A 27211-nucleotide genomic window follows, 5' to 3' on the forward strand; every position below is an offset into this window, starting at 1 on the left:
TTTTAAATTTTGATAGATTAATATTATTATAGAGTATAATCAAATTAATAATAAATACATCATGAATTATTTATGGAAAAAATGTGTCGTTCTGAAGGACATAAAGTTGTGCCATTTTAAATGAGAGAAAAAGATAAATCATGGAAGAGAGAAAAAGTGAAACATGATTTAAAGGTGTGAGTCCCACTTCTTTATGAGAGCGAAATGATATAAGGTGTGTCATTTAAAATGGTACACATTTTTTCCATTATTTATTTAAAAATTTAATCTTAAAAATAAAACATTGTTGCTGAAAAAACTTCTTCTTCCCCGCTCCGCTGCTAATAAGTAATAATGATGTTATTTAATGATGACGATAATAGAATTTTGAGGACCACATAGGGAATGAATGAATGTATATATGGTCACTGTTTGATGCACCCCGAAATTACATAAAAAAAATAAAATAAAAATTGTTGAAAAGTGAAAGATATTTGCAAATGGCTATGGTCTTACATGTGTTGTACATTTCTTCCTTCCCCAATTCATCTCCATTGACATCCTTTAAAGCATCAAACATCTCAGTCTCACCACCACATTCTAAGTCTCTGATTCTCAATGCCACTCCTCTCTCTCTTAGAGGAACAAAACATTACCTATTTTCCAGACATAGAAGTAGAACCACCAGAACCAGAGCAACTCTTGATGACATTGAAAGAGACAACCTTTCCTCAACCCCACTTCTTGTTGAGGACGAGAACCCCAAAAAGGTATAATCTTTTCCTTTGCATCCATTTGGGTTCTCATTAACGTTTCAAAGCTTTGTTGAAAATGTTGAAAAGTTTAAGACGCTAAAATTTGAACCTTTAACGCAGCCTTTCTAGTTTTATTATCTTTTGGACCTGAGAACGCAAACACCTTTCAATATGAAAACTTGGTCCTTTATGTAATTTAATTTAATTTAATTTTTAATTTCTATATTTGCTTAGGAAGTAGAGGAAAGTGTGAAAGTGTTAAAAAATGCAGCTAAGACAAGAAAGGTAGCAGCAGAGGAGGTTCTTTCTGCACTGTCTGTCATTGAGAAAGCAAAAATTGATCCTTCTGGTTTTCTTGAAACCCTTGGCGGAAAGGAATCCCCTGGGAGGACCTGGATGCTAATTTTTACTGCTAAGGTTAACATATTTCTTTCACTTTTTTCTTTTGGTGGCTCTTCTTTTGGCTATGATTCTGTTTCTTGTTTTACCTTTTTAGCAATACATGCTTAAAATAATTTTGTGCTGAATTTCAGAAACAATTAAAAGGTGGTCGATATTTTCCTCTCACAGCTGTTCAGAGGTTTGATGCTGCTGTAAGTCTCTCTCGCATGATCCTATCTATATTTCATTCTTGATGTATACGAGTCCAACATTTGTAGTGTAAAGATTGAAAAAAACCATTCATCTGCCTATTGAGAAGCTTTGAATCTTTCGTGTTATTATTGAGTTTTTGAACTTTAAGTTGTTTTTAGGTGGAAAAGCAAGAGGGATGACGATACAAGAAACACTAGATGAATGTTAAGAAAAGGTGCTAAAGAATTAAAGGTTGTTTTGAGGGTCTTGTTCTCATTCTAAAAGCTTTCTGGAACTTAATCCCAAGTAATGTGATTTGGCTTTTCTTATACACTTGATGGACAAGCTGCTTCTCTGGACATGATTGTCTTGTTAATTGTTCTGTCCTCTATGAACTTATTTCCAGATTAAAGTCCAATATTTTCGTTGTTGGCTTATGAAATTATTCGTTCGTATCTAATGTCAACCATGCTTCTATTATCAGTCTTTGTTTTTAAAAGCATATCTGATGACAATCATCATACCATTTGGTGTCTTAGCTCGTAAAACTTAAAAAGCACATGTGAGCCACTACGGGTGAAGACATTCTTGAATCGTCGTATCCTTTGTGGAGGAACCAATTCTCATCCCCTATCTCAGTTTAGGAGCTGATTCCATTTAAACTAAAAAGTTATATTTTTCTTTTTATTAAGGACAAAAGAGAGAATTGTTAACTTTGCATTGAATATTGTGATGTAGCTACTTTTATCATCTTAATCTAAGGTTGTGAGGATTTTGAGGTGAAGATCGACTGTTGCTCTGTTTTTTCTTAGCCACTTAAATGATGTCAGGGAAACAAAACCTCATCTATTATCTGTGAGGACCCTTGTGTGTATATACTTCATTCAGGAAAGATTGTTTTACCTCTAAAATAGTTTCGTGATTGCATCCTTACTCTTTCTTATGCAAGCAAGGTGTTATTGCTGTTGTTTATTTTATTATTTGTAAATGTTGCATATGCCAAGTCATCATACTATGTCTAAAATATCTTTAGAGAAAAGCTTATGTAGTTTTCTCATTTCTTCTGTCTAATTTAGAATATTAAGTTATCTTGATGAATTGTTAGGCAAAGAGGATCGAAAATGGCGTATATCTTGGACCGATTGGACAATTAACATTTGAAGGCAGACTTTCATGGAAAAAGAGAATATTGGCTTTCACTTTTGAGAATCTACGAATAAGAGTTGGACCTTTGAAACCTCTACAGATCAGCCTAGGAAACAAGGAAGACATGGAACCAGGTACCAAGGATCCTTTTTTCATATGGTTTTATGTAGATGAGGAAATAGCTGTTGCTCGAGGCCGGAGTGGAGGAACTGCGTTTTGGTGTCGGTGTCAGCGTGTCAACGTTTGATTCTTCTTAGCTCCAAAGATTCATGTAGATAATTGTAAGCAGTTGAAGTTCAGGTGGAGTTAAATTTATTTGTACTTGTATACTGTATAGCTGTTTACATAAAAACCAGAAAACTGAAATTTATACTTTGGATTGAAGTTTTTGTTTCATGATGATGGACCACTGCTGTCGAAAATCGGGTCAGGCCATTTGTGAGGAAATAATTATTCAACGATCAAAGAGAAGATGATTTAAAAAGTAAGATAAGAAGAGGAAGAAAATAAAGATTCTCCACCAGGTCCAGTTACATAATTGAACAAGTCAATGTGAAATTGTATGCTTCGGAATGTGTTTAACTAGAAAAGAAATTTTAAATAATATATTTACTACGTATTTTCCTTGTGCTCTTTTTAATTTGGTCGTTAGTTATATTCTCTTTGGCGGAAACATAATGTGTCAATCAATACTTTATTTTAATGTTGTCACTAAGTATCTTTCCATGTCAGCAGCTAAAGAAAACTCATCAAAGCCCCAGATTTTTTTTGCATCATCACAGTAAAAGATATGTACAAAGCTAGATTGTCCCTATATGGACGTCTTAAACTGCCTATTTATCAAGTTTTTTCTTTTTGAATGATTTAGTAATGTTGTATTCTTGCAGTGTACAGATTCTTGGACTACTATCAAAATATTGTTTCAGAGTCAGAAATTAAAGGAGCATAATAATGTGTACTTGGTGTTGCAGAAGAAATTACGGGATTTGGCATTGTTGCTTGTTGAAACAGAATCTGGATTATTTTTGGATTTGATGGATGCCATAATATATAATGTATTCAAAACAAATGCAGAAAAATGGTTGACAAGTGTTCTTTTGAAGCTTATTCTTTTAATCAGCAAACTCCAATGACTTAAAAATATTATGCTACTCCATAGCCAATGGGAAAAGGATGCATTAATCGGCTAAAGACTGATTTTCCATCTTTGAGAATGACTTTTGGTAGCTTGCTCAAACAGTGTAGATTTTTTATCAAGAGCAACTTCCCTTTTAGGGGGAGTGGGAAAGGAAATCTGGTGCGAGGTCTAAGGTCAACAATAATATGTCACCTCTGTTTCGGTTAAATTACTTTTGCATTAGTGTACGTGGTGTTAATTTGAATAATTTATGATTGTAACTATTACTACAATTTTTAAACTGACCCTATGTAAATAACTGAATATCCAATCAATAAGAAAAAATGGATAAAAAACTATTACAACTCACAAGTTACTACTTCAAATGTCTATATTTCCATGTATATTCACAATGCTGAGATGCATGCTTTTGTACTAATGTCTAATCCAACCCAATCAACAGACATGAACTGACAGACCCAAAAGCGGGGGGCAAAAACAAAAACAAAAAGAAAGGAATAAAAAAAATGGAAACAGGGTTTCTCGGACCCTATAAAGCTAATCTAACCCTTTATCATTCAAATATCACATGTTCTATATATGACTGAGAAATTTTATTGACTTGTACAAAAACAACTAATGATGACATGACATATACACAATTCTTGTATTCATAACACTGCACAAATATTATAGGTAACTGCAGTGGCTCAGTTGTGTAGAGAAGAACTTCTCACTTGGACCTGCAGTTGGAACATTCTATGAGACATGGATGCAAGGTTGTTTCCTTGGCATAATTAACAATAGAATGGACATGCTAATTACTTTACAAGCTTGACGTCTGGATTTCTCATGGTTTTCAGCCACATGTCAGCCACTATTCGTGATGAAATGCTCCATAACAGGTCTTGCTCCTTTGCCAATGCTTGTTTCCCTTTCTTCGCTGCCTTTCCCAACCCATATGCAACCAGCCATTGCATTGCAGTTAGTCTATGCTTCTCATTGTCCCATGCATTCTTCTTTGTGGCACTCCTCACCTTGAAACCTCCAACATGCATGCTCATAACTTTGAACCTCTTCTCTTCATTGACCTTTGTGTCAGCACGTATTGCATGAATAAGTACCATCACAGGGCTTCCAACTGCTTCATAGCGTCTCATTGGATCCCTCAATTGAACAACTAATATTAGTGTGACTCTTTGTGGTTCACTATCAGAACTTTCAGTGTTCTTGTTGTAGGTTTGGTCTCTTATCCAATCCTCAAGTGAAATAGCAGAAGCCAAAAGATCTTTCCCACTGTCCCCTTTCTTTGAGCTTAGTGCAGAAACATCAAATGGAGGTTCTTCCTCGGCCATATCAGCTTGAACTTTCAAAGCTTCAACTGTCATGGACTCTATCCTCTGCATTGCAAACGCCAGAAGCTTCTCTGCAGTTAGTGGATCTTCATCAACATTCCAAAGTCCTGATGATATTCGTTCTTTCCTTCCTGAACTCATTGCATTTGCCATGCTTTTCAAGGAAGAAACTATGCGAGCAGCACTTGAACTGGCTCCTTCCTTGTTCCTACCTTGTATGATGGCAGAAGCAATGCCTTCAAAAGCAACCTGTTCTGCAGTTTTGCCTATCAGTTCATCTATGGGCATCAAGGACAAAACTTGAGAGCTGAGTTCATCAAGACCAATGCCAGCCAATTTCTGAAATAACTCAAACCCACTCAGGGATTGATGTGATGCCAACACAAAAGGCTTTGATATCTGCATTGCTAGCTTTGGAGTATCTTTTCTAGCCACAACAATATCTAAAGGATTCATGGAAGCCAAGTAGCCACCATCCTTTGTTTGAACCACGCAACCCAAGCCCTTTCCAAGGTCAGGAAGATACACTTTGGATTCTCCATCTGTAGTAGAATCCTCATGTTTTTCAAGTTGCATAGGTGGTATTTCAGGTTGATTGAACAAGTATCCTCTGCTGTCTTGATCCTCGAGCATCTGAAGAAACTCCCTAGTCACTGTTTCTTCATCTGCATCTAGCCTCTGTGGCTCTGTCTCATCCTCTATTTTCATAAACTTGTCATCATCTCCCATCATAGACTCAAGAGCTTTTATCTGCTGGGCAATTGAATCAAGCTCTGACAATCTTGTAAGGTGAAAATGGTCATGAACTATTTCCTTGACAACCTCACTTGAATCTGATTTCTCAGGTTCCCCTCCTCCATCTTCTTCCTTCTCTTGAACCTCAACCCCTTTATCAACAACCTCGAAATCTGGAAGATCAAAATCCTCCACCTTTTCTTTAGGTTCATCAAGATTCAAATCGTCCATTCCTTGAATATCCTCAGCTAATCCTGACTGTGAAGGAGTCCAAGAATCGTTTTTGCTCATCATTCTTGGACTAGGCATGCTGAAGGATGTCTTGGATTGTTTACGAGCAAGAGAAGATGAGAAAGTACTCAATTTCAACTTGTTGCTGGACTTTGAATTATTCTCCACTTGATTATATATATCAACTCCTCCATCTTTCTCCATGATCTGGAAACCCAGTTTCAGAACAAGTTCTCCTCCTTTTGCCTTCCCAGACAAACCAAAGCTTGTGTCCCATTTCCGAACCCGAGTGCCTTGTTGGTTTTTCTCAATGGATTCTCGAATCAACTCACTCAAATCCACAGAGCTTCTTCCAAAATCAAGCTCTTTAGCATCAACAGCAGAAAGGTATATCCAAAACGGGCGTGGCTCAAGCTTAATCTGCCTTCCACTTCCATGGTTTGTGGTATAATAAGCATGGCACCTGATGAAAAGTGTTTCTTCAAAATCAGCAGCACCTTGTGCAACACGTGATGGCATTGTCTTAACAGCACCTTCCTTTGTCTCCTTCTTTCTAACACAAACAGAAAGCCTAAGTCCATTCATGGAAGAAGGAAGGCCTTGAGCAGTGACCACTTCAACAGAAAACAAACAGCTTAGTTTCTGCATTCCAATATGAGACAAAGCCCGTATAGGCTTCCACCGCCAAATCCCTTTCTTGTCATTGTCACCTGAAGAAGTTGATATGTTATCATCCAGCTTTTTGATTTCTGCATTGGCGATGGCATCATCAAGCTTTGGTCTTGATCTCCATGGGGACAAGGACATGCGACGTGCTCGTGGTCTGTTACTAATTTCATCATCAACTTTATCTTCAACAGATGGAACTGAAGTTCGTGGCAAGACAAGGGAAGCTGTTCTTCGAGCTGTGTGTGATTTGTAAAGGGATTCACTCAGAGTCTCTAGTTCTTCTAGGAGATGGGCATTGGGATTGCTCTTGGAAGCTTCCATCCCTAGTGAATGAAGAAGCTAATACTGCAAGGAATGGTGATGATGATTATGATTATAATGATAATGATGATGTTGCTTTGGAGGAGTAAGAAGATAAGATGGTCACATGATTGGAAGTTAGAAGGATTATGCAGTATGGCGATTGCTGGTGCATTTTGAACCAAGAAAATCAGATGAGTTAGAATTGTGGAGGATAGAAGATGAATGGTGGCATCGCATTGTGTACCTTGGTGAGTAAGACAAATTTGAAAATGGATATTGAATAAGCAAACTGGTCCCAGCTAATTTAATGTTTGTTTATCTTATTTGCTTGCAAGTGGTACCCTACCACTAGTAAGTATGTTCCATTGGTGCTGGGAAAATGAAACTTTCCTACTCTCCCTCAACCCCCAAGTTAGTTAGGAAGTAGTGGAAACTGGAAAGTCTGCTCTGTTAATTTATGCTCATAGTGCATTGGATTTGGATCTTCTCATGTGTAAAAGTGGTCATGTTATTTGATCATAATCACTCATTTAAAAATCATATATTTTTCTCTTTCTTATCTCATCATCAATGAGTGAAAATAAATGGCTGTAATCAAATAACATGACTACATGACCACTTTTTTCATATGAGATAATCCAAATCCGAGTGCATCAGGTGCTGAATCCTAGAATCAATCAATTAAAATGTCGGATTCATGGGAAGGGATATTTCCATTTAAATTTTTTCACATGGTTAAATTATGTTAACATATGCCTCTCTCTTAATAGATATTTACAAATTTTAATAAGATTTCACTTATTTAATGTATATTACAAGAAAGATTCAAAGTTGTCATACCACATTGTCCTATGAAAATTTTACAGGGAGAGAATGCATTTCTAGTATTCACTTGTCTCTTTTAACTGTTAAGAGAGATTAGATGCTGCTGCTATAAGCTTTTTCTACTTCCTAGCTGTATTTCACTCTTATTCACAGAATTCTTTAATTTCTGAGGAAAAAGATTAAAAAAATCCCTTCATGTACTTAAAAACTTTTAACCTTTTATTTTATTTTTTGAACTAAAGTTTAGCCAATATATATATATATATATATATATATATATATACACATGGGAAAAACATTTCTCAAGCAGCTTGAGAAAAGTTTATCTCCGGCTACTCCAAAACTACGTCGTTTTATTTATTTATTTCCTTATATTAATTGATTCACCTTTGAATGATTATAATTCACTTTTTCTCTCTCTTCCTTTATCACCAACTTGTAACGCCCGGCCACTTGCAAGGATCAATGACTGTTCCCACACACTAACACGAGACTTTTCAGTGTGCTTTGTCCTCATTCGCACACTTCTCGGGAAAACTTCCCAGGAGGTCACCCATCCCAAAATTGCTCCAAGTCAAGCACGCTTAACTGTGGAGTTCTTCCGATCAAGGCTACCGAAAAGTAGATGCATCTTTTTAGTATAGGTAGTACCAATTAATTCTTATAAGTCATTCCCAACTGTACCGTCCCATACCAGCACAGTCTCTGGAATCCCTCTCTTTCGGGTGTTGATTCGATTCATTCGTGCATGTAACCCCGCACTGGAAGCCTGTCAGGAGCCGCTCCTTGTCCGTGCCTCTTCACACCGGCGATCACTCCCCGCCCTCGTCAGCGCTCGGGATGTTACATGCGCACCAGCTTCCGCTTGGTTCGTCCTCGAACCACACCGTACTGGATGAGAGACCCTGCTCTGATACCACTTAACAAAAGTATAGTAACTATGACCTTAGTAAGTTATAAATAAAATTAATTCCTATCCTAATAATATATGGAATTCGAATCTAAGCCATGGGTCTACACTCCAAATGTACCCAAAATTATCAACTAGATTAGTCTTCCAATCATTAACTAAGGGTTTATTCTTTGTAATAAAATTACTCACATACTATTAATGAGTACCCATATAGTACCCATCTTTGTACGATTGTGATTTAGTAGCCGGAGATAAAGTTATCTCAAGCAACTTGAGACACAATAAGTCCATATATATATATATATATGGGGAGGGATCTTTTGACTCTAGAGTAAGACTTACAACTCTTACTCCTCATCTCAACCGTTGATTTTCGTCCATCTAACGGTTATCTATACCAATTAATTAATTATTAATTTTAAATAAATAATAACAGTTAGATGGACGAAAATCAACGGTTGAGATGGAGAGTAAGAGTTATAAGTCTTACTCTAGAGTCAAAAGATCCCTCCCTATATATATATATATATATATATATATATATATATATATATATATATATATATAAGTTAAAGGTGGTGCACAAAAAGTGGTAAAGATTCAATATAATTAGGTTAGGCTTTAATAGCTCTCCTGTTGCTGCTGATCAGAAAATTTACAACAACACTTACTTCCACTAGGATCCGATTCTGTATCTTGGATTTTTTTTTTTTAATTTCAGAATCCGGCTCCGTATCTTATGTAAATATATTTGCTGCAAGTTTTTCCATCAGCAGTGACAGCAGAAATGAGGAACCCATTAGGTTATTATTGTTGACCTTTTTTGTTGTTGGTAATTATAATAGCCCTAGCCTAATTAATTAGTACATTATATGTGATTAAGTAATTAAGCATGTATTAGTGAGTAAAATTAAGTATAAGGACTAATTAAATGAATGAAGGTCACTTTGAATTTAAAAAGTGCTGTCAGTGAAAATTATGGGGTAAAAATCGGTGTAGACAAAAGTACCCAAAATATAAAAATAAAAGTGGAAATATTCCTAGAAAAATATTTCAGACTTTTGGGTAAAGTTTGGTGGTGAATGAAATTGAATAGATATATAAGCTGTTACCCGTTGGAAATAACTTAATCTATGTTAAGTTGAATTAACAAGAAGAAGCTTCATTTCTTCTTCTTCCCACCGTCAAACTTGAGAGAGAATAAGAGAGAGGGAGAGAGTGAGAAACCCTAGCTACTTCATTTCTCTACCAATCTTAGTGATTCAAAAGCCTAAACCACTCATAATCTTGTGGTGAGAGATTTCTTCCTCCCAAAATTTGACCTATTTGGTGATTGGAGGAGTTTGAAGGTAGTTCATTCCATGGGAGCTTAGGAGATCAACATCCCTTGGTTGTGCAACCATTTGTGGTAAGTTTCTACTCCTTGAGCTTTGTTTTCATGGAGATTGCAAGATTGAGGAAGATGATGAATAGTGTCATGATGGGTGGTATGAGTTTGATTTAAGCTTAATCCCTTTGTAAAAGTTGTTGTAGAGGATAAATAAACGGTAGAAATGAGTTTAGATAGTCATTTAGTTATTGTTCAATATGTGGGAAAATTCATGCTTGGGCTTATGGATGTTCTAGCATTTTGAGCAATTAATGAGTTAGATAATTGCTTGTGTCATTGTGTTGCTAGGATTGAGGCAAGTGGACCAACTTTGAGTGACCACTCATTGGAACAAGCTATGGAGCTTGATTAACTCATTTGGATAGGTAAGCTCATGCTAAATCGTGGTGTAAAGTTGTTGTTTTGTTGATGAATATGTTGATATTCATTAACTTGTATTGATGAATTGTGTGACACCTTGACATAGGTGTGTATTTTGCAAAGTTGTAGCCTGAATTCAAAGTTGATTGGTTGCAAACATGTTGGGGAACAAAGGTTGAATTGGAGCATTGAGGTAAGCCTTCAGATCTTGGTGTAAATCCCTTTATTGTTCCACCAAGCCCTGAATGGGTAGTGGTTGTTGATAGTGTATGTAAATGCAATAAGTAGTTTAATGCTTTGTTATACTTATGTGTATGCTTTGGGTGTGGCATAGGATGGTGTTTCCCTATGTTTGTATGTTGCATGACGATGCGTAAATCATATTTGGTAGATTCTCTGATCAATAGGACTATTTGCATCTGAGTATCCTTAGGATAACAAGAGCTCGAGGGATTTCTCCTGGAGATGTTTTACACACTGCATAGATATGTATTTACTGTGTATTGCTATTATACTGTGATGTGAACTATGGGGTGGAGAGATGCTCCAAGGACCCTTGGTTTACTGTGATATATTCGTATATCTCACCCCGTATTGTGGGGACCCCTCTTTCAGGTGCAGATGCTGCAGGAGCCTCTAGTGGCAAGTGGCTGTATTTGGATTAGATGGTCATATGCTAATAGCCTGACATTTTGGATTGCATCTCATCTAGGATAGTAGATGTATATGTCATTTACATTGTCACATGTATATGTATATTTTGAGGACACATGATGTATTTTGGGGACTTAGTGCACGATCATTGTAGTGGTGAATGCCTTGTTGTATATGGCTTATAGCTTTGATCATGTTCCTTTTGTAGCTAAGTTCCTTGGCATGTATATGAAATTGGGAAGAACATTGATGTAATTGAAACTTTGATGTATTGATGAATATGTAGTTATCTTTACCATTTTGATTTGTAGGATGAATTGGTAAAAAGTTTATGGAATGTAGGTGCCACATGGTGTGTGACCATGGTGCGTTTTTCCTTGTCAATTAGGTGTAATAACCCTTGAAAGGGGAAGGAAGTTTCCCCAAGAAATTCACCAAAAACAGGGGAGACCAAGTCTGCCCCAGGTGTAGAGCGCTCAAGCGCTGGTTTGGGCGCTCAAGCGCTGGTTTGGGCGCTCAAGCGCGCTATATACGTGAAAATGAGTGAAATCCCCTGCCTCTTGGCGCTCAAGCGCTGATTTGGGCGCTCAAGCGCGCCGGTGCACGCCCAAGCGCGTTGAAAAACCTGAAGATGGCAAAATTCGCTGCCGTTGGGCGCTCGAGCGCCTATTTGAGCGCTCGGGCGCGCATCTTGAGACAGCCCAACCTAGTTTACTGAAATTGGCACAACTCAAGCTACAGATCTTCGATTTGAGCGCGGTTTGAACCCACGCGAAGCTAACTGAGAGATCTATAACATAGTGTGAGATGAGAACTATAAAATAAGTATAGGAATTCCAATTTAATAAAAAGTGGTATCAGAGCAGGGCCTCTCATCCAGTACGGTGTGGTTCGAGGACGAACCAGACGGAAGCTGGTGGGGCACTGTAACATCCCGAGCGCTGACGAGGGAACAGAGTGATCGCTGGTGCAAAGAGGTACAGACAAGGAGCGACTCCTGACAGGCTTCCAACGGGGGGTTACATGCATGGATGAATCGAATCGACACCCGAAAGAGAGAGATTCCAAAGGCTGTGCAGGTATAAGATTGCACAGTTTGAGATAACTTATAAGAATTAATTGGTACTACCTATGCTAACAAGATGCATATGCTTTTCGGTAGCCCAGATCGGAAGAACTCCACAGTTAAGCGTGCTTGACTTGGAGCAATTCTGGGATGGGTGACTTTTTGAGAAGTTTTTTCGGGAAGTGTGGGAGTGAGAAAAAAGCACACTGAAAAGTCTCGTGTTAGTATGTGGGGATATTCATTGATTCTTGAAGCGGTCGGGCGTTACAATAATATATTATTGTTGGCCTTTATTCCTACTTTCAAACTGTTTTTCTCACCATACCAATGTGTTTGGCCAAATTAACTGTCTGTTTAATTCGTTTTTTTTCAAATATTTTAAACTAATATGGTCAACGCTGTTCGTTGATCATACAAAATAAATTTAATATAATATTTTTTTTCTTTTGGTCAATAAACCTCCAAACACTTCTCGTAATCTACGTCTATTTTAAAGCAAAATCATTTGTTGGCAAGTTTGATGACGTGTCAATTTTTCATGTATTCTTCACTTTGTGTTCACACTATAAACAACTTAAATTTTTTCCACTTTTAGAAACAATTCGAATTTGAATTATCATTATTTTTTAAAATTTGTTAGTGACAGACAACTATATTAATGTCTCACTACTTTCTACATTGAAATTGTTAACCCCATTAATTGTTTCCACTAATTTCTATATGAATAATTGTTAAGCCTATTAATTGTTCCTACTATTTTTTGCATGTGTAATTGGTAATCCTATTATTTGAGTTAGTACGTTTAATATTTTAATAAACACTTCATAGTTGAAGTTAAATGTGATAATTCAAAAGACCATTTATTATCTTAATTGCATAGAATATAGCGATATAGTTTTACGATTTGCATTAATTTTTACGAGACAAATAAACTAATTTATTTTTTCTCCAGTTCATCGCACGGGTAATACACTAATATATACAGAAAAATAGTAACATATTTTTTTTTTAAGATTAAAGAACGACGGTCGTCGATAAAATTTTTGATTTTTTTCCTCCGTGCATCGCACGAATAATTAGGGGTGTTCGCGGTCTGGATTGGATCGGTTTTGGAAGCAAAACTCATCCGATCCATTCCCTTCGGTTTGATCATGTAATCATCCATTCGGTTTAGATTTTTTTTCAAATCCGATCCGATCCAATCCAATTTTTTTCGGTTTGGATTGGATCGGTTTTCAATTTTTTGAATATCCTAAAATTAGTTTCATGATTATTGTGCAAATAACATCTTTTGTATACATTGGCTTTGTAAAAAAAAAAAATTTGAAATACAAAAATATCAGTAAACAATACTATAGTTGATGAGACGTGACTAAGTTTTTTCTTGGATTTAGTTGATGAGTTAATGAGTCTTGAGTTTAGAAATTTTTGGGCTATGATTGGGGAAAGGACAAGTAGGTAGAGGATAATTAATATATTGGATCGGTTTGGATTGGATCGATTTTCATCAACCCATCCGAAAACCGATCCAATCCAATTAAAACTTGCGATTTTTTTTCGGTTTTCGATTTATTCGGTTATCAATTTTTCGGTTCGATTTTTGCCGTTTGAATCGATTTGGATCGGTTGATGAACACCTTACGAATAATGCACTAGTTTCATACAACTTGCCTCGAGCAATTGTGCAGGATGATATGGATTGCGCTTCAGGATTACTTTCTTACTTGTATGAACCCCATTTTGGGATTGTGAAATATCTGAGAGACTTATTTATCCATTGAAATTATGAAATAAAAGAAAATAATTAAGGGGAGACGTGCTACCATCATGTTTAATTTTTGGAATATTGTAACTATAATTAGTATTACTATCAATATTATTACCAATGAATTTTACCGTTAGATTGATTATGGTGATCAAACGGTTATATTTATTTTTATCTTTGTATGGTTATGATTCCTTATATTTAATGTGAAATAATTAAATATGAGAAATTATAACTATACAAAAGTGAAAATAAATATAAAATATTAAATATAAGAAATCATAACCATACAAAGATGAAAATAAATATAACCGTTAGATCAACAATCTAACGATGAAATTGATTAATAGTAATATTAATAGTAATACTAATTGGTTGTTACAATATCCTTCTCTTTAATTTTTTTATTTATTTATTTTTTAAAATTTAACTTGTTTAGTTATTGTGCGGAATTCTAAAACTAAAGTTCAATCATGAAGCTCTATTTTTTAAAAATAAAATAAAATAAAATAAAAATTATTTCTTTGTGACAACCTTTAAATGCTGTAATGCTCTTTCCCCTCTGTTGCTTTCGCTTTGAGGCTTCAGCTACTTACTGTTTTCAGTTCTTTAATCTTTCATGTTTCAAAGGCTTTCTTCTTAAATTTTCACACTTTTATCATCTTTCTGATAAAACTTTTATTTTATCCAAATGACCCACTTGCTAAATTCTCAATTCTTTCAAATCAGCAACAAAAATGGCAGACCTGAATCTATCCAAAAATGTAGCCAATAGATATCTAAAGCAAGAAGTCCTTGGTGAAGGTACCTATGGAGTTGTTTACAGAGCCATTGATACCCACGTAATCCCCCCAAACTTTCTTCTTCTATTCTCTTTTTGTCACCTCTTCCTTATAAGCAAAATCTTTCCCCTTCTTTTTCTGGGTTGTGAGAATTGTCTCTTCTCTTTCAGTTGGTGCAAAGAAAATCGACCAATCAGAGTAAAATAAATGTTCATATAGGGCCTTAGAGTAATGTAGAAAGGAAAGATACGTTTATTTGCTTTGTTTTCTTGAATTCGATGTAGGGCGTTTGTTTCAACAATCAGTTTCAGCAAGAAAATGTAAGGGAAAGAAAGCTTGAAACTTTTTAATTAGTTTCAGCATTGGTTTGGTAAAGTTGTGGCCTGTTCTTCGTGTAACTTGCAATGTATAAATCCAGGAGATATGGTTATATATACGTGTTCTTATAGAAATAAATTCATTGCATTGGCAGACAGGACATACGGTTGCCATTAAGAAAATTCGACTTGGCAAGCAGAAAGAAGGAGTAAATTTCACGGCTCTTAGAGAAATTAAGTTGCTTAAAGAGCTCAAAGATCCAAACATTATTGAGTTAATTGATGCATTTCCACGTAAAGGGAATTTGCATCTTGTGTTTGAATTCATGGAGACAGACCTTGAAGCTGTCATAAGAGACCGAAATATTTTTCTCTCCCCGGCTGATACAAAATCTTACCTTCAAATGATGCTGAGAGGTCTTGCTTTTTGTCACAAGAAATGGGTTATGCATAGGTAGAGTACGTTGCGGATTTACTTGTTACAAAGTTGTTACTTGATTTAATTGCTGAGCTCAAAAGTTTGCTACATATTTTCAGGGATTTGAAGCCAAATAATTTGTTGATAGGACCTAATGGACAGCTGAAACTTGCAGATTTTGGTTTAGCACGGATTTTTGGAAGCCCGGATAGAAGGTTAACTCATCAGGTTTGCTTCTTTATGGCATGTGATTGAAAACTTGTTTCTTCTTATGGTTGTATTTTTCACTTTTTGTTAGTCGATTGACTTTCTACACACATATCACTTATGCTTATTAAACATGAATAGGTCTTCGCTCGATGGTATAGAGCTCCTGAACTATTGTATGGTACCAAGCAATATGGTTCAGGGGTTGATGTTTGGGCAGCAGCTTGTCTATTTGCTGAACTTCTTCTTCGTCGACCCTTTTTGCAGGTAAAAAAGATTGTCATGTTGACTAGATCGAATGGATTATTATTTTTATAATAAATGGTTGATGTTCTGAAGTAGATAACAAAGAGTTGTCCATTTATTGGAAAGTTTAATCATTTAACTTCATAAACTAGTTTATATTGCCTTATTGCACTTCAAACCCTAAATCCAAAATCTTAAACCATTCAAAGCTGTTTTGCTGATCTAGGATCAGCTCTGAAGCTGTTGGCTATGGTGTTTGGGTACATTATTGACTATTAATTTGGCTTCTGTGTTATTCCTGCTCTGTATTTATTACTAGCCCTTTTTTAATGCAATTTCCAAGAGTGTAGACGTAATTTGAATTGGTTGATTTTTTTCATCTATTTCTTTTATATATTATGATCAAGGAAGTCCCGACACTTGTAAAAACAGAGAGAGTCGTATTTGACACGATCCGACACGGCGACACGCTGCGACACGGTGTCGGACACACGGTAAACTTTTTCTGACACGTTGACCATTCCGACACGCGAATTTGACCGTGTCCAACACGTTCAAATGACATTTTTGTAATTATTTTTTTATTTTTTTTAAAATTTAAAATATATTAATAAAGCTTCCCTCTGATCATATCAATTTTATTTTTTTGTCTTTTTTCCCCTTAAGTAGATAAGAGATCATTTCAGCATCATTGTTGTCAATTCCTATCACGCTCTTGTTGTATCTCCTTCTCTCTAATCTCTCTCTAATATGATTTGATCTCTCTATCTGATATTATATCTCTTTCTCATATCAATTCTTATTTTTTTTATTAAAGCTCCCATCTTTAAAACGTGTTAATGGATATTATTAATTTAATTTCATTTTTTTGTTAAATTATTAAATATTAAATGAAATATACACTATATAAATTAAAAGTATTATTTAATATTAAAACGTGTCCCAACGTATCAAAATCCATAATTTTTTAGGATTGACGTGTCGCGTGTCGTATCGGTGCTACATAGATTATCATAACAATTAAGCATGTTTCTTTTGATTTTTTCATTAGTTTGTTTTTATCATTTGCTAGGGTTCAAGTGATATACATCAATTAGGAAAGATTTTTGCAGCATTTGGGACTCCAACACCTTCTCAGTGGCCTGATATGGTATACCTACCTGATTATGTCGAATACCGATATGTTCCTGCTCCCCCTTTGAGTTCTTTATTTCCAATGGCAAGTGATGATGCTTTAGACCTGTTGTCAAAGATGTTTACATATGATCCAAAAGCTAGAATTTCAGTGCAGCAGGCACTAGAGCACAGGTACTTTCCATTAACATCCCATTAAGACATCAATAATTATCTTTTCTCCATAATTAATCTCTCTCCTTCTACTTTAGGTACTTTTCTTCTGCACCTCTGCCTACTGATCCAGACAAGCTCCCTAGACCTGCCGCCAAGAGGGAATCTAGGGCTTCTGATTTCAATTTACAGGAGGGTCCTACTGTATTATCACCTCCAAGAAAGTCAAGAAGAGTGATGCCAGGATTGCAAGCAGATAAGGTTGATGGCAATTTTGGTGATTTCAGACAGACGGTTGGTGATGATACAGGCAAGAATGAATCAGCTCCGATGTCTGTATTTGGCTTAAAATCTCCTACAAGACCTACAATTAACAGGTAAAGTCGTATTGATCATCCAATCAAATCCAAAGTGGCATAATAGTTTGTAATTTTAACTGAGTCAAACATTAAAATAATTACTTCAGCTTGCATATTGAACCATAAACCTTTTGTTAATTTTAAATTTTAATGCTGTTGGAAAAAGATAAGCCAGGCTAATACAGAACCATGTTAAACATATCGTTTTAGGATATTGTTCTACTGAAGTTCCTGATTAACAATGATGAAATTGTAATATGCCATAACACGATATGTTGTAAATTGTAATATGCTTGTGCTAATACAATATGTTGTAATATTCTAAATGTTGCAAGAATGTGCCAGATGTTTTTATCTTTTAGTTTCTACTTGTAAATGATGTTTTATAATTTTTGTTCCATCTTTTTTTTCTGCAGTGCTGACAGATCACGTTTAAAAAGAAAATTAGTTCTAGAATTCTAACAGCCAGAGTGAATATTCTATGATCCAAGCTTTATCACAAGCCTTTGGGGAGTAAAATGCATTTGACGAAATGCAGTGAATCCTGGAAGGCTTGTTTGTAAGTCATTCTTTATCTCTGTTTTTCTGTGTGAAGTAGCAATGGATATGTAGATATTCAAAGGAAGAAGTAGCAATCACAGAAAATTAGTTGTAGAGACCGAAGTAACTTTTTTATTTATTTATTTATTTAAAGAAAAAATTTTAGTTATCACACTCTGGTTCCCCTTGTTCATTTTTGCTCTTCATCCTTTCCAGAGAATTTTTATATACTTGAGTCCATGGAAGACATTGAGTGTGAGGGCATTTTCTTGAGCCATTGTTGTATCTGGTGCTTGAAAAAATAAATTTTTGGGGGAACTAAATTTGAACACACCTTTGTTGTTGAACATAATAGAAATTCTTATATGCACTTGGAATGTATATGTACTTTCAGACAGGTGAAATCCAATTTTAATCAGTTGAATACCTCATTTAAATTTGGTTTTCCAAGCTAATATGCATTTTTTTTTATTTTTTGCTAATTGCTTCCTATTGTAGTTGTTGACATTAAATGACTACTTTGATTCAGTGCTGACATCTATAATACTTCTGATGCTTCTGCTTGGGTTTAAATTAATTAGAAGTTTTCGGTGGAGATGTGCATGGAAGAAATTGGATAGAATCTTATACATGTAGATTCCCTCTCTTAAAACATTATATTGAACTTGTGCTCTACCTTTGTACATGGCAACACAGACTGACAGATGATATTTTGTTTAGGTCTTCCTTTTTTCTTTAAAATACCTTCAACATCAACATTAATAACACCTTTAACCCAAGTTAATTGGGGTCGGTGGTAGATGAACCCAATGATGAATAATAGGAGATTAAAAAAATAAAATAAATAATAATAATAATAATAATAAAAAATACATAAATAAATAAATAAATAAAATTTGGGAAAGGGGGAAATAAGATAAAAGACAAGAAGAGGAAAAAAGAGAGAGGGGGGATTGAAGAGGAAAAGGACTATAAATGGATCATCTGGAATATAGGAATAACAACACGTTTAACCTTCCACCCTGCTTATAGCTTTTTTTCCATTCTGTCCTAAGACACACTGTCTGCCAATCTATATTCCACTCCATTAAGTCTTGTTTAACTACCTTTCTCCAGGTAAGTTTCGGTTTACCTCTACCTCTTTTTGTGTTGAACTCTTGGTAACAAACTTTTGTTCTTACAGGAGCATCCAGGGGCCGTCTCATTACGTGCCCAAACCACCTCAATCTATGTTCCCTCATCTTTTCAGTTACCGGTATTACTTCTACCTTTCGTCGAATATCTTCATTTCTTGTCTTATCCATCCTCGTATAACCACACATCCACCTTAACATCCTCATTTCTGCTACTCTGATTTTATGCTCGAGTTGCCTATGTGCTGGCCAACATTTAGCTCCATATAACAATGCAGGCCCTACTGCTGTTCTATAGAATTTTCCTTTTAGCTTAAGTGGAATTTTGCGGTTACACAAAAACCCAGATGCACTCCGCCATTTCATCCATCCTGCTCTGATTCTATGATTTACATCCTCATCAATCTCACCACCTTTTTGCAAATTTGATCCCAGGTATCTAAAAACATCTTTTTTGGGTACCTCTTGACCAAGTAGATGCACGGGGTCTTGATCTCCATGTCTTACCAGAGAAAACTCACACTTCATATACTCAATCTTGCTCCGGCTTAACGTGAAACCTTTAGACTCCAAAATGCTTCTCCACAATTCAAGTTTCCCATTAACACTGTCTTTAGTCTCCTCAATAAGCACAATATCATCTGCAAAAAGTATATACCACGGCATTGAATGTCTTTTGTTAGTTCATCCATCACTAAGGCAAAGAGATAAGGAATCAAAGCCGAACCTTGGTGTACACCTACTCTAACAGGAAAATAACTTGTTGTTCCATTACAAGCTTTCACACATATAGTAACCCCATCATACATATCCTTGATTGCATTTACATACTTTAATGGTACTTTTTTCTTCTCAAGAACCCACCATAAAATTTTTCTTGGGACCCTATCGTATGCTTTCTCAAGATCTATGAACACCATATGTAAATCCTTCTTTTTTTCTCGATATCTTTCCATCATTTGACGCATCAAGAAAATAGCTTCTGTGGTACATCTTCCTGGTATAAATCCAAATTGATTCACAGAAACCTTGGTCTCTCTCCTTAAACGATGTTCAATAACTCTTTCTCACAACTTCATAGTATGGCTCATAAGCTTAATGCCTCTATAGTTAGAACACTTCTGGATATCTCCCTTGTTTTTGTAAATAGGCACAAGAACACTCTTCCTCCAAGCATCAGACATCTTATTTGTTTGAAGAATCTTATGGAAAAGATTGGTCAGCCAATTTATTGCCACCTCCCCTAAGTCCCTCCACACTTCAATAGGTAAGCCATCGGGTCCCAAAGCTTTATTAGTCTTCATCCTCTTTAAAGCCTCTTTGACTTCATGTGTATTGATTCTGCGCACAAATCTTCTATGCAGATCATCATAAGCATCTTCTAAGCCCACCTCGCTTTTATCGCCATCCCCATTAAAAAGTTTGTTAAAGTAGTTCATCCATCTTTCATTTACATCTTCATATCTTACCAAAAGTTTTTGGTTTTCATCCTTGATGCATCTAACTTGGGTGAGGTATTTACTTTTCTTATCCCTCATTTTTGCAAGTATGTATATACCTTTTTCACCATCCTTGCTCCCAAGGTTTTTATACAAATCAAACCTTACCTCTAGCTTCTCCCACTGTTTTCTTTGCATTTTTTCTCGCCGATCTAAACTTTTGCAAATTATTCTCATTGTGACTTTTATGCAAAGATCTAAAGCATTCATTTTTCTGTTTAATTGCCTCTTGCACCTCTCCATTCCACCACCATGTTTCCTATGTATGGAATCCAATTCTTTTGCTTTCTCCTAGCACCCTCTTTCCCACCTTGTGCAATAATTTGTTTTAATAAAAAGCCATTAAAAGAGATGTTTTTTTTATTGAAAATTTAGATTTTAATGAAGTCTAACGGTGTTAGTAGATTTATGTAGCTGATCTCACGGAGTGGGATGGTGCTTGGCCATTCTATTTTATGCAATGATTTAAGCCTTCCTTCAAAAGCCATATTTTGTAGGGAAGATTGGATGTTCAATCATAATGAGTGAATAAATAATTACTTGGAATGGTTATAAATTCATTTTAAATTAAATAATCATTTGAGTGGTTATTTTTTTTTTTCCATTGTAAGTACCCAAAAGTTCTTTAAAATACAAGTGTCCCTATTTTACTTTGTATTCAATGGTTCTTCCTTTCACAATCTTTATTCCGGTGCTTCTTCCCTGATTGGAGCAGTAAACAACAAAATTTTTTGGAGACAGATTTTGTGATCAGCATGATAAAACCATTAACCATAACTTGATTAGGGAATTTGTTCCTGTGTTTGATATGGTAACAAGCTGTCTCTGAGGGTAGTAGTTGGCGAGATGGTTGAGCGCTCAACTCTGCTTTGAGCTTTCCTTGCCTAATAAAGAATAAGCGTTGTGGTAATGCAATAACAGAACAGAGTAATTAACAAAAATGAAGAACAAAAGTCAGCATATAAACGTTGAGAATTCTGAAATTGCTTACTTCTTCCTCCCAATTAGTTCGAATAATAAAGAATATGTAAAATATCACTTGCACAATAAATGCAGAGATAATCCCCAACCACAACCCCTGTTTGATAGAAAAGAATACAGTTAGAACCTGCAAGAAAAAAGAAAAAGAAAAACAGAAGCCAGATATGGCAAGAGTTATAAAGGTTAAATAACAAGTTTTACCTTGGCTTTCATATGTACAAGAAATGATAATGCAACAGCGCAAGGAACGCCAACAAGATAAAATGAGCCAAGATTCACATAGGCACCAATCTTCTGCCGCCCACATCCTGCAAGAATACCTGGTTGTGGACACATAAGTTGAAAAGGTAAGTTGGGTAAGTGACATTATTCTATGAGAAGCACATTGTATAAGTAGGTTTATAATACCCCTAACCCGTTTAATTAGAAAATGGCATGTGATTAAATATTTAATCATGCATAAATGAGTTAAATTAAGTAAAAGACCTAATTAAATAAATTAGGGTTACTTTTGAGGTAAAAAGTACAGTCAGTGATATTTTTGTGATAAAAATGTGTGTAGAAAAAGTTACCCATAATGCAAAAGTAAAGTTAGAAATATGACTGGAAAAATATTGTAGTTCATTGGGTAAAGTTTGGTATTAAATCGAGGTGTGTAGATAGATAAGTTGTTATCCAGTTAAAGTAACTTAACCTATTTGATATTAAAAACGTGAATCCTTCTCTTTGTTCCTACGCTCTTTCTTCCTCTTTTCTCTCACTGTTGCTCGACTTCCATGGAGAAAGGAACCTAGGGTGTAGTTTGTTTTCTTTGATTTCTCCTTCAATCTTCAACTAAATCACAAAGTCCACTACATGAAATCAATAGTAAACCACCCAATGAATCCATTCCACCACTTAGTTTGAGCTGATTTTGCTTGTGGAGAAAGTTATTCATCACCCCCAATTCGTGACACTATTCATCCTTGTGAAAAAGTGGGGTTTTTGAGTGAGCAAAGCTTGGGGTTTGTTCTTTGGAGCTTGGAATAGCAACTATAGGTGAGAAACCTCTAATCCTATGCTTTTATTTTTGTGATTTATATCTTGAAATTTATGAGCATGTTTTGAGTGAGAAATAAATTAGTTTAAAATTTGAATTGATGATGGATTGTTGATGTGTTGGATATAGGAATGTGGAATAAGCATGTGAACATGTATAAAATTGGAAAAAAATCACATGGTGAGATGCCCTAGATTTCGGCCTTGATAGGGTAATTAGGGGTGATGTGCAAAGATTTATTGTATGTATTGGGAAGGTTTAATATGTTGGAATAAGTGGAAATTGGGTGCATTAGTGAGAATGCCAAAGTGGAAAAAAATCCTATGTAGTATGCTCCTATGTTTCGACCTTGATGTATGTTGGAGGAGTCTAATGTTTAAAATTTAATTAGACATTGTGGATATGTGTATATATATATATATATATATATATATATATATATATACACATGTAGGTGTAAGTTGAAAAATTAAGTGAAGAAAATAAATGGAAAAAAAGAAAAGAATCCTTTGAGATTCCCTTATATATTTCGACCTATAGGGTGGTTTAAGGATAAATTTAGTTACATTTTATTTTATTAAAATGTATAATTTTCCAATGAATGTAATTGAGGAGTTAAAGAAAGGAAATGACTTAAAAATTATTGAAAGAAACCTTGGTTCCCTTTAGGTGTACCCACGACCTTATAAAGAAAAATGGCATGAATTATGTTGAAAATTCTCATGTGGATACTTAGTTAATTTAGGGAACGTTAACGATTATAAAATGATGAATCGAAGGAAATTATAAAGATATGGTCTAGACTTGTGAATTGGCATAGGATTGGCAAACATGTAAAGAAACGAAAATAAGCGATAAAATGTATGCCTTATGTAAGAGTCATGGCATAGTATCATTTTATTGATTTTGTTGAAGATTCTTCTCTAGGTGTGCCTAGGGAAGAGAAAGGATTTGAATCTTATTGAAGCTACATAAGTAACTTGTGCCACAAGAAAGCGGATTGGTAAAGCTTCAAGAGGTAAGCTCTATGTTTAAGGAGTCTTTTCCTACTTGAGTGCTACACCATGGTTGGACTGTATGACTGTTGTTTTGATGCCTTGTATAGATGCATTCATATAGAGTTATTTGATAACATGATATGACTTGTCTTGATATGATTTCTGTATTGATGTATGGTACACTGATGTCTTCTTGGGGTCTTCCCTGGGATTGACGATGTACACCTCTGGCATGTTCTGGTTCCGCTTGGGGTCCTCCCTTGGGAATGACGGCACACGCCTCTGATATGATATGAAAGATGTTCTGTTCTGTTATGATATCTGTTATAAATGCATTTGTATACTCTGTATCTGACTTTCATGCAGGAGTGGGCCAGGGATATGGAAAATTCTCTATAAACCTGGAGCTTATTGAGATTTGTAATCTCACCCCTCTTTGGGGACATATTTTCAGGTGCCCAGATTCCCGGTGAGTCCTCACTAGGCAGAGACGCGACCCGTGGTTGAGGCGTTGGGGACGGATCAGTTTTTGAGTAGCTGTAGGCTGCTAACTTTTTGGAGTGCATTTATATTATTTCGTATGTTCGCATTTGATAGATCATGATGTTAGATCATTTACTTTGTATATGGCATGTATATGTCTTGTACATGTTCTTCAGTTTGATGCACGTACATTTTTGTATTCAGGCATGTTGATATGACTATGTAGTATTTAGTTATGTTTATGTATTGGATTGCATGCTGTTAGATTAGCGGCACTGAGTCAAGTTATGCGTGCGCCCATGGATGGGTATCTGATTATATTTGCATGACTGGTACTTCTGGATTGATGTGCTGTATAAACTGTTTATCAGGAAATGCTTCCGAGTGGAATTGGAAAATCCCCAGTTGTCCGATTTATAGAGGAAACTCTGCCCGATTTTCGTTTACGCCGATTAAGAATTAAAGTAGAAAAAGAAAAAGTTAGCTCGTATTTTCGTAAGTTAAGTCTTCCGCTATTTCTGTTTATATCATATGCACGTTAATCGAACCGGCTCGAGACGGGGATGTTACAAGGCTCATTGTGATACCCTATGTCCTGCATGAGATAACCTTGGTTTGGCTTTTTTTTAGGCAAAGTTGGCCAAAATTGGTACCATGATCTTTAATGAGTATAAGGAATACCTGAAAGTGCACTTTGGATCCCATCTAGGAAGCTGGAAGTGGCCAAAACTAGCATCATGGCTGACACGTACCCAGTTACTTCCTTGTCATTACTATAAACATAACCCCAGACATCCCGCAGTAGAATCATGATTGAAACTAAAATGATGCCTTCAATGAAGGCTATGGATAACACCACACGAACTGCTAGACTTGCTGCTCGTGGATTTCCAGCCCCCAGTTCATTGGACACCCGTGTGCTGTGAAATATAGGATCAAATCCAGTTACACATATCAAACTTCAATTTCATGCTAAAGAGTCTCCAGTGTGCTCTGATTACTATAACTGACATAAGCTCAGGTACATAATAAAAGCAAAGAGTTATTTGAGTAAGTTATTAAGATTGTGCATAAAATACCTTACAGCAGCACTGTATCCGAAAGGGATCATCCAAGCTAGACTAAATGTATTCAGGCTGGAAAGATAGACAATTAAATTTTTATGCCCTCAATTAGACACTTCTAGTAGATAGGGGATATTACACAAGCGAAGAAACACGTGCAGATGCACTGAAGAATGTTCTTAGTGTGTGTTTTCATAGTTCGGATACTAACCATATTGAAAGCACTGAAGTTTCTAATTCTGGGTTAGGAAGAAGACCAGACATGAGAACCATCAGTTCAAATGTCCAGACTTTCAAGCTGTTCAATGTTAATGACAAAAATATGCATAAGAACTCTTGAGAGTTTAGTTTGGATTAAATTATTGCTTAGGAGGAGTTCAAAAAATTACCAGAGCATAAGAGCTGAAGGAACAGCGAGTTTAAGGAAGTCAAGGAGATTGTGCAGGGGCCTCTTTGAAAAGCCTGTCCATGATTGTTTGCAAGAAGGAGAAAACTCCACATAAAGAGAAATCAAGATCACATTTACCCAGTAAGATATAGAATTGGATAAGGCTGCCCCTTTGCTTCCAAGCCTAGATTTGAAAACAAGAACCCAACACAAAAGTATGTGAAGCAAAGCTGCAATTCCAGAGGTTAGCATCATTGGGAAGACAATATTTTGGTTTTGCAAGAACTTGAGAATGCACTGAAGAAGACCGTATGCAAATAAACTTGGGATCATGAAACGGGCATATGAGCCAGCTTCCTTGGATATGACTTTGTCCTGATGCATAGCAGCTAGAATTGGTTCTGTGTTTGCCCAAATGATGGCAAGGAATACACTAATTATTGAAACAACAAGCATGGATCTTTGCATGTGTATGCCAAGCATATGGTACTGTCCTGCCCCATATGATTGACCACAAAATGTGTCCATTGCACTAGCCAATCCCATCTGATGAAAACATGTACTAATTTGACGTGAGGCATATAATTATAAAAAAAAATTGAGAAGTGAACATTTTCAGCACAATTTAACACTTGTTATCTAAGCAAGTATAAATTCATTACTATATTAGTCATACATGTCTGACTTATTATGTTTGATGAATTGCATTGCTTGATGCAAAGAAAAATATGGAAAAAGTATAGTGAGGAACCTACCAATAAGGTGAAGCCGGTGACTGATGCAAAGGAAGTGGCCATGGAAGCACCCGAAAGAGGTAATGTACCAAGATGGCCAACAAACATAAGAGAGATAGTTTGGAGACTGAACTGTAAGATTCCAACTGAGCAAAGAGGCACTGCTAACCATAGCTGCCTCTTCACTTCTTCCACCACTTCCTGTCTCCGGATTCTCATGCCTGACTTAAGATAGTAATAACCTCTTAAGTTTATATGAGCTCCAAGTTTATGGCCCTGAACGGTAACAAATTAGTAAGTACTCCATAAGTGAAGACTAGCCAAACATTGAGTACCCTCAAAGTTAACTGTGAAGACCCATTATTTTAGTGTACAAACCAGTACCCACTATCAATTTTCAGGGTTAAATGGAATGTGTTGGGAATGGATCCTCATGTGTTGTGTTATACTTAGGGAGAGATTGCCGCCACTATTTGAGCTTTCCTTCTCTCATTGAGTCATGAGTCATGAGTTATGAGTCAGAAGTTTTGTTTTATTGAATATTTTACTCACTCTTTGTTTTCATTTATAAGAGCTTGTGCCATGTACCGAGTTTGATTGACGTGTGAAACCAAATAGAATTTCTCTTTCGCTGTTACCTGACCTCCTCTTTCTATCAGTGTTCTATTTCCTAAGATAATGTCTTTCTTTGGAGTGTTTCTCATATTTAGAACTATATTTTGTTTAAGGGTTTGATTTTCTGTGACTATTCAATTAGTGGTAGATTCTATATGTTTTTTTTTGTTTTTTGTTTTATAAATTTTACATGTAAATTGAAGAGTCACAACATGTATGCAACATGATAACGGTTTTTTCTTTTGTCTAAAGTCACTTTTACACAATATATATATATATATATAT

General features: G+C 35.7%; 4 protein-coding genes across 10 annotated transcripts; 2 read left to right on the forward strand and 2 right to left on the reverse strand.

Annotated features, from left to right (window-relative positions):
• The first annotated feature begins 454 nt into the window (after positions 1–454).
• Positions 455–3636, forward strand: LOC133316810 (uncharacterized). 7 transcript variants are annotated; one of them, XR_009752257.1, is made up of 5 exons: positions 455–749; positions 969–1151; positions 1268–1327; positions 2413–2753; positions 3341–3636. XR_009752257.1 is itself a non-coding variant. In XM_061518593.1 (5 exons), the coding sequence occupies exons 1-4, from the start codon at positions 480–482 to the stop codon at positions 2698–2700; spliced, it is 801 nt and encodes a 266-aa protein (XP_061374577.1). In that variant the 5' UTR covers positions 455–479; the 3' UTR covers positions 2701–2734; positions 3341–3636. The 7 variants fall into 7 exon arrangements, 2 of the variants coding, with proteins under 2 accessions (XP_061374577.1, XP_061374575.1); XR_009752255.1 differs by having other exon boundaries at positions 2413–2977; positions 3348–3360; XR_009752256.1 differs by lacking the exon at positions 3341–3636 and adding an exon at positions 3189–3332 and having other exon boundaries at positions 2413–2977.
• Positions 3637–3926: 290 nt separating this feature from the next.
• On the reverse strand, positions 3927–7016 carry LOC133316807 (protein PLASTID MOVEMENT IMPAIRED 1-like). Its single transcript, XM_061518589.1, has 2 exons — positions 4396–7016; positions 3927–4313 (listed from the first exon to the last, which is right to left on the reverse strand). The coding sequence occupies exons 1-2, from the start codon at positions 6879–6881 to the stop codon at positions 4304–4306; spliced, it is 2496 nt and encodes an 831-aa protein (XP_061374573.1). The 5' UTR covers positions 6882–7016; the 3' UTR covers positions 3927–4303.
• Positions 7017–14573: 7557 nt separating this feature from the next.
• LOC133316796 (cyclin-dependent kinase D-1-like) lies at positions 14574–24382 on the forward strand. Its single transcript, XM_061518572.1, has 9 exons — positions 14574–14678; positions 15091–15389; positions 15473–15581; positions 15702–15827; positions 16879–17114; positions 17192–17470; positions 17869–18011; positions 23560–23662; positions 24097–24382. The coding sequence occupies exons 1-7, from the start codon at positions 14574–14576 to the stop codon at positions 17912–17914; spliced, it is 1200 nt and encodes a 399-aa protein (XP_061374556.1). The 3' UTR covers positions 17915–18011; positions 23560–23662; positions 24097–24382.
• LOC133316795 (protein DETOXIFICATION 16-like) lies at positions 21407–26530 on the reverse strand. The gene is made up of 8 exons (XM_061518571.1): positions 26333–26530; positions 25579–26123; positions 25401–25487; positions 25205–25261; positions 24807–25045; positions 21807–21925; positions 21616–21702; positions 21407–21508 (listed from the first exon to the last, which is right to left on the reverse strand). The coding sequence occupies exons 1-8, from the start codon at positions 26528–26530 to the stop codon at positions 21407–21409; spliced, it is 1434 nt and encodes a 477-aa protein (XP_061374555.1).
• Between the last annotated feature and the right edge of the window lie 681 nt (positions 26531–27211).

The sequence above is a fragment of the Gastrolobium bilobum genome, unplaced genomic scaffold (assembly GCF_033153095.1).
Source record: "Gastrolobium bilobum isolate Gb01-03AN ecotype WA unplaced genomic scaffold, APGP_CSIRO_Gbil_v1 utg993, whole genome shotgun sequence".
In the NCBI taxonomy this organism is placed as follows: Eukaryota; Viridiplantae; Streptophyta; class Magnoliopsida; order Fabales; family Fabaceae; genus Gastrolobium; species Gastrolobium bilobum.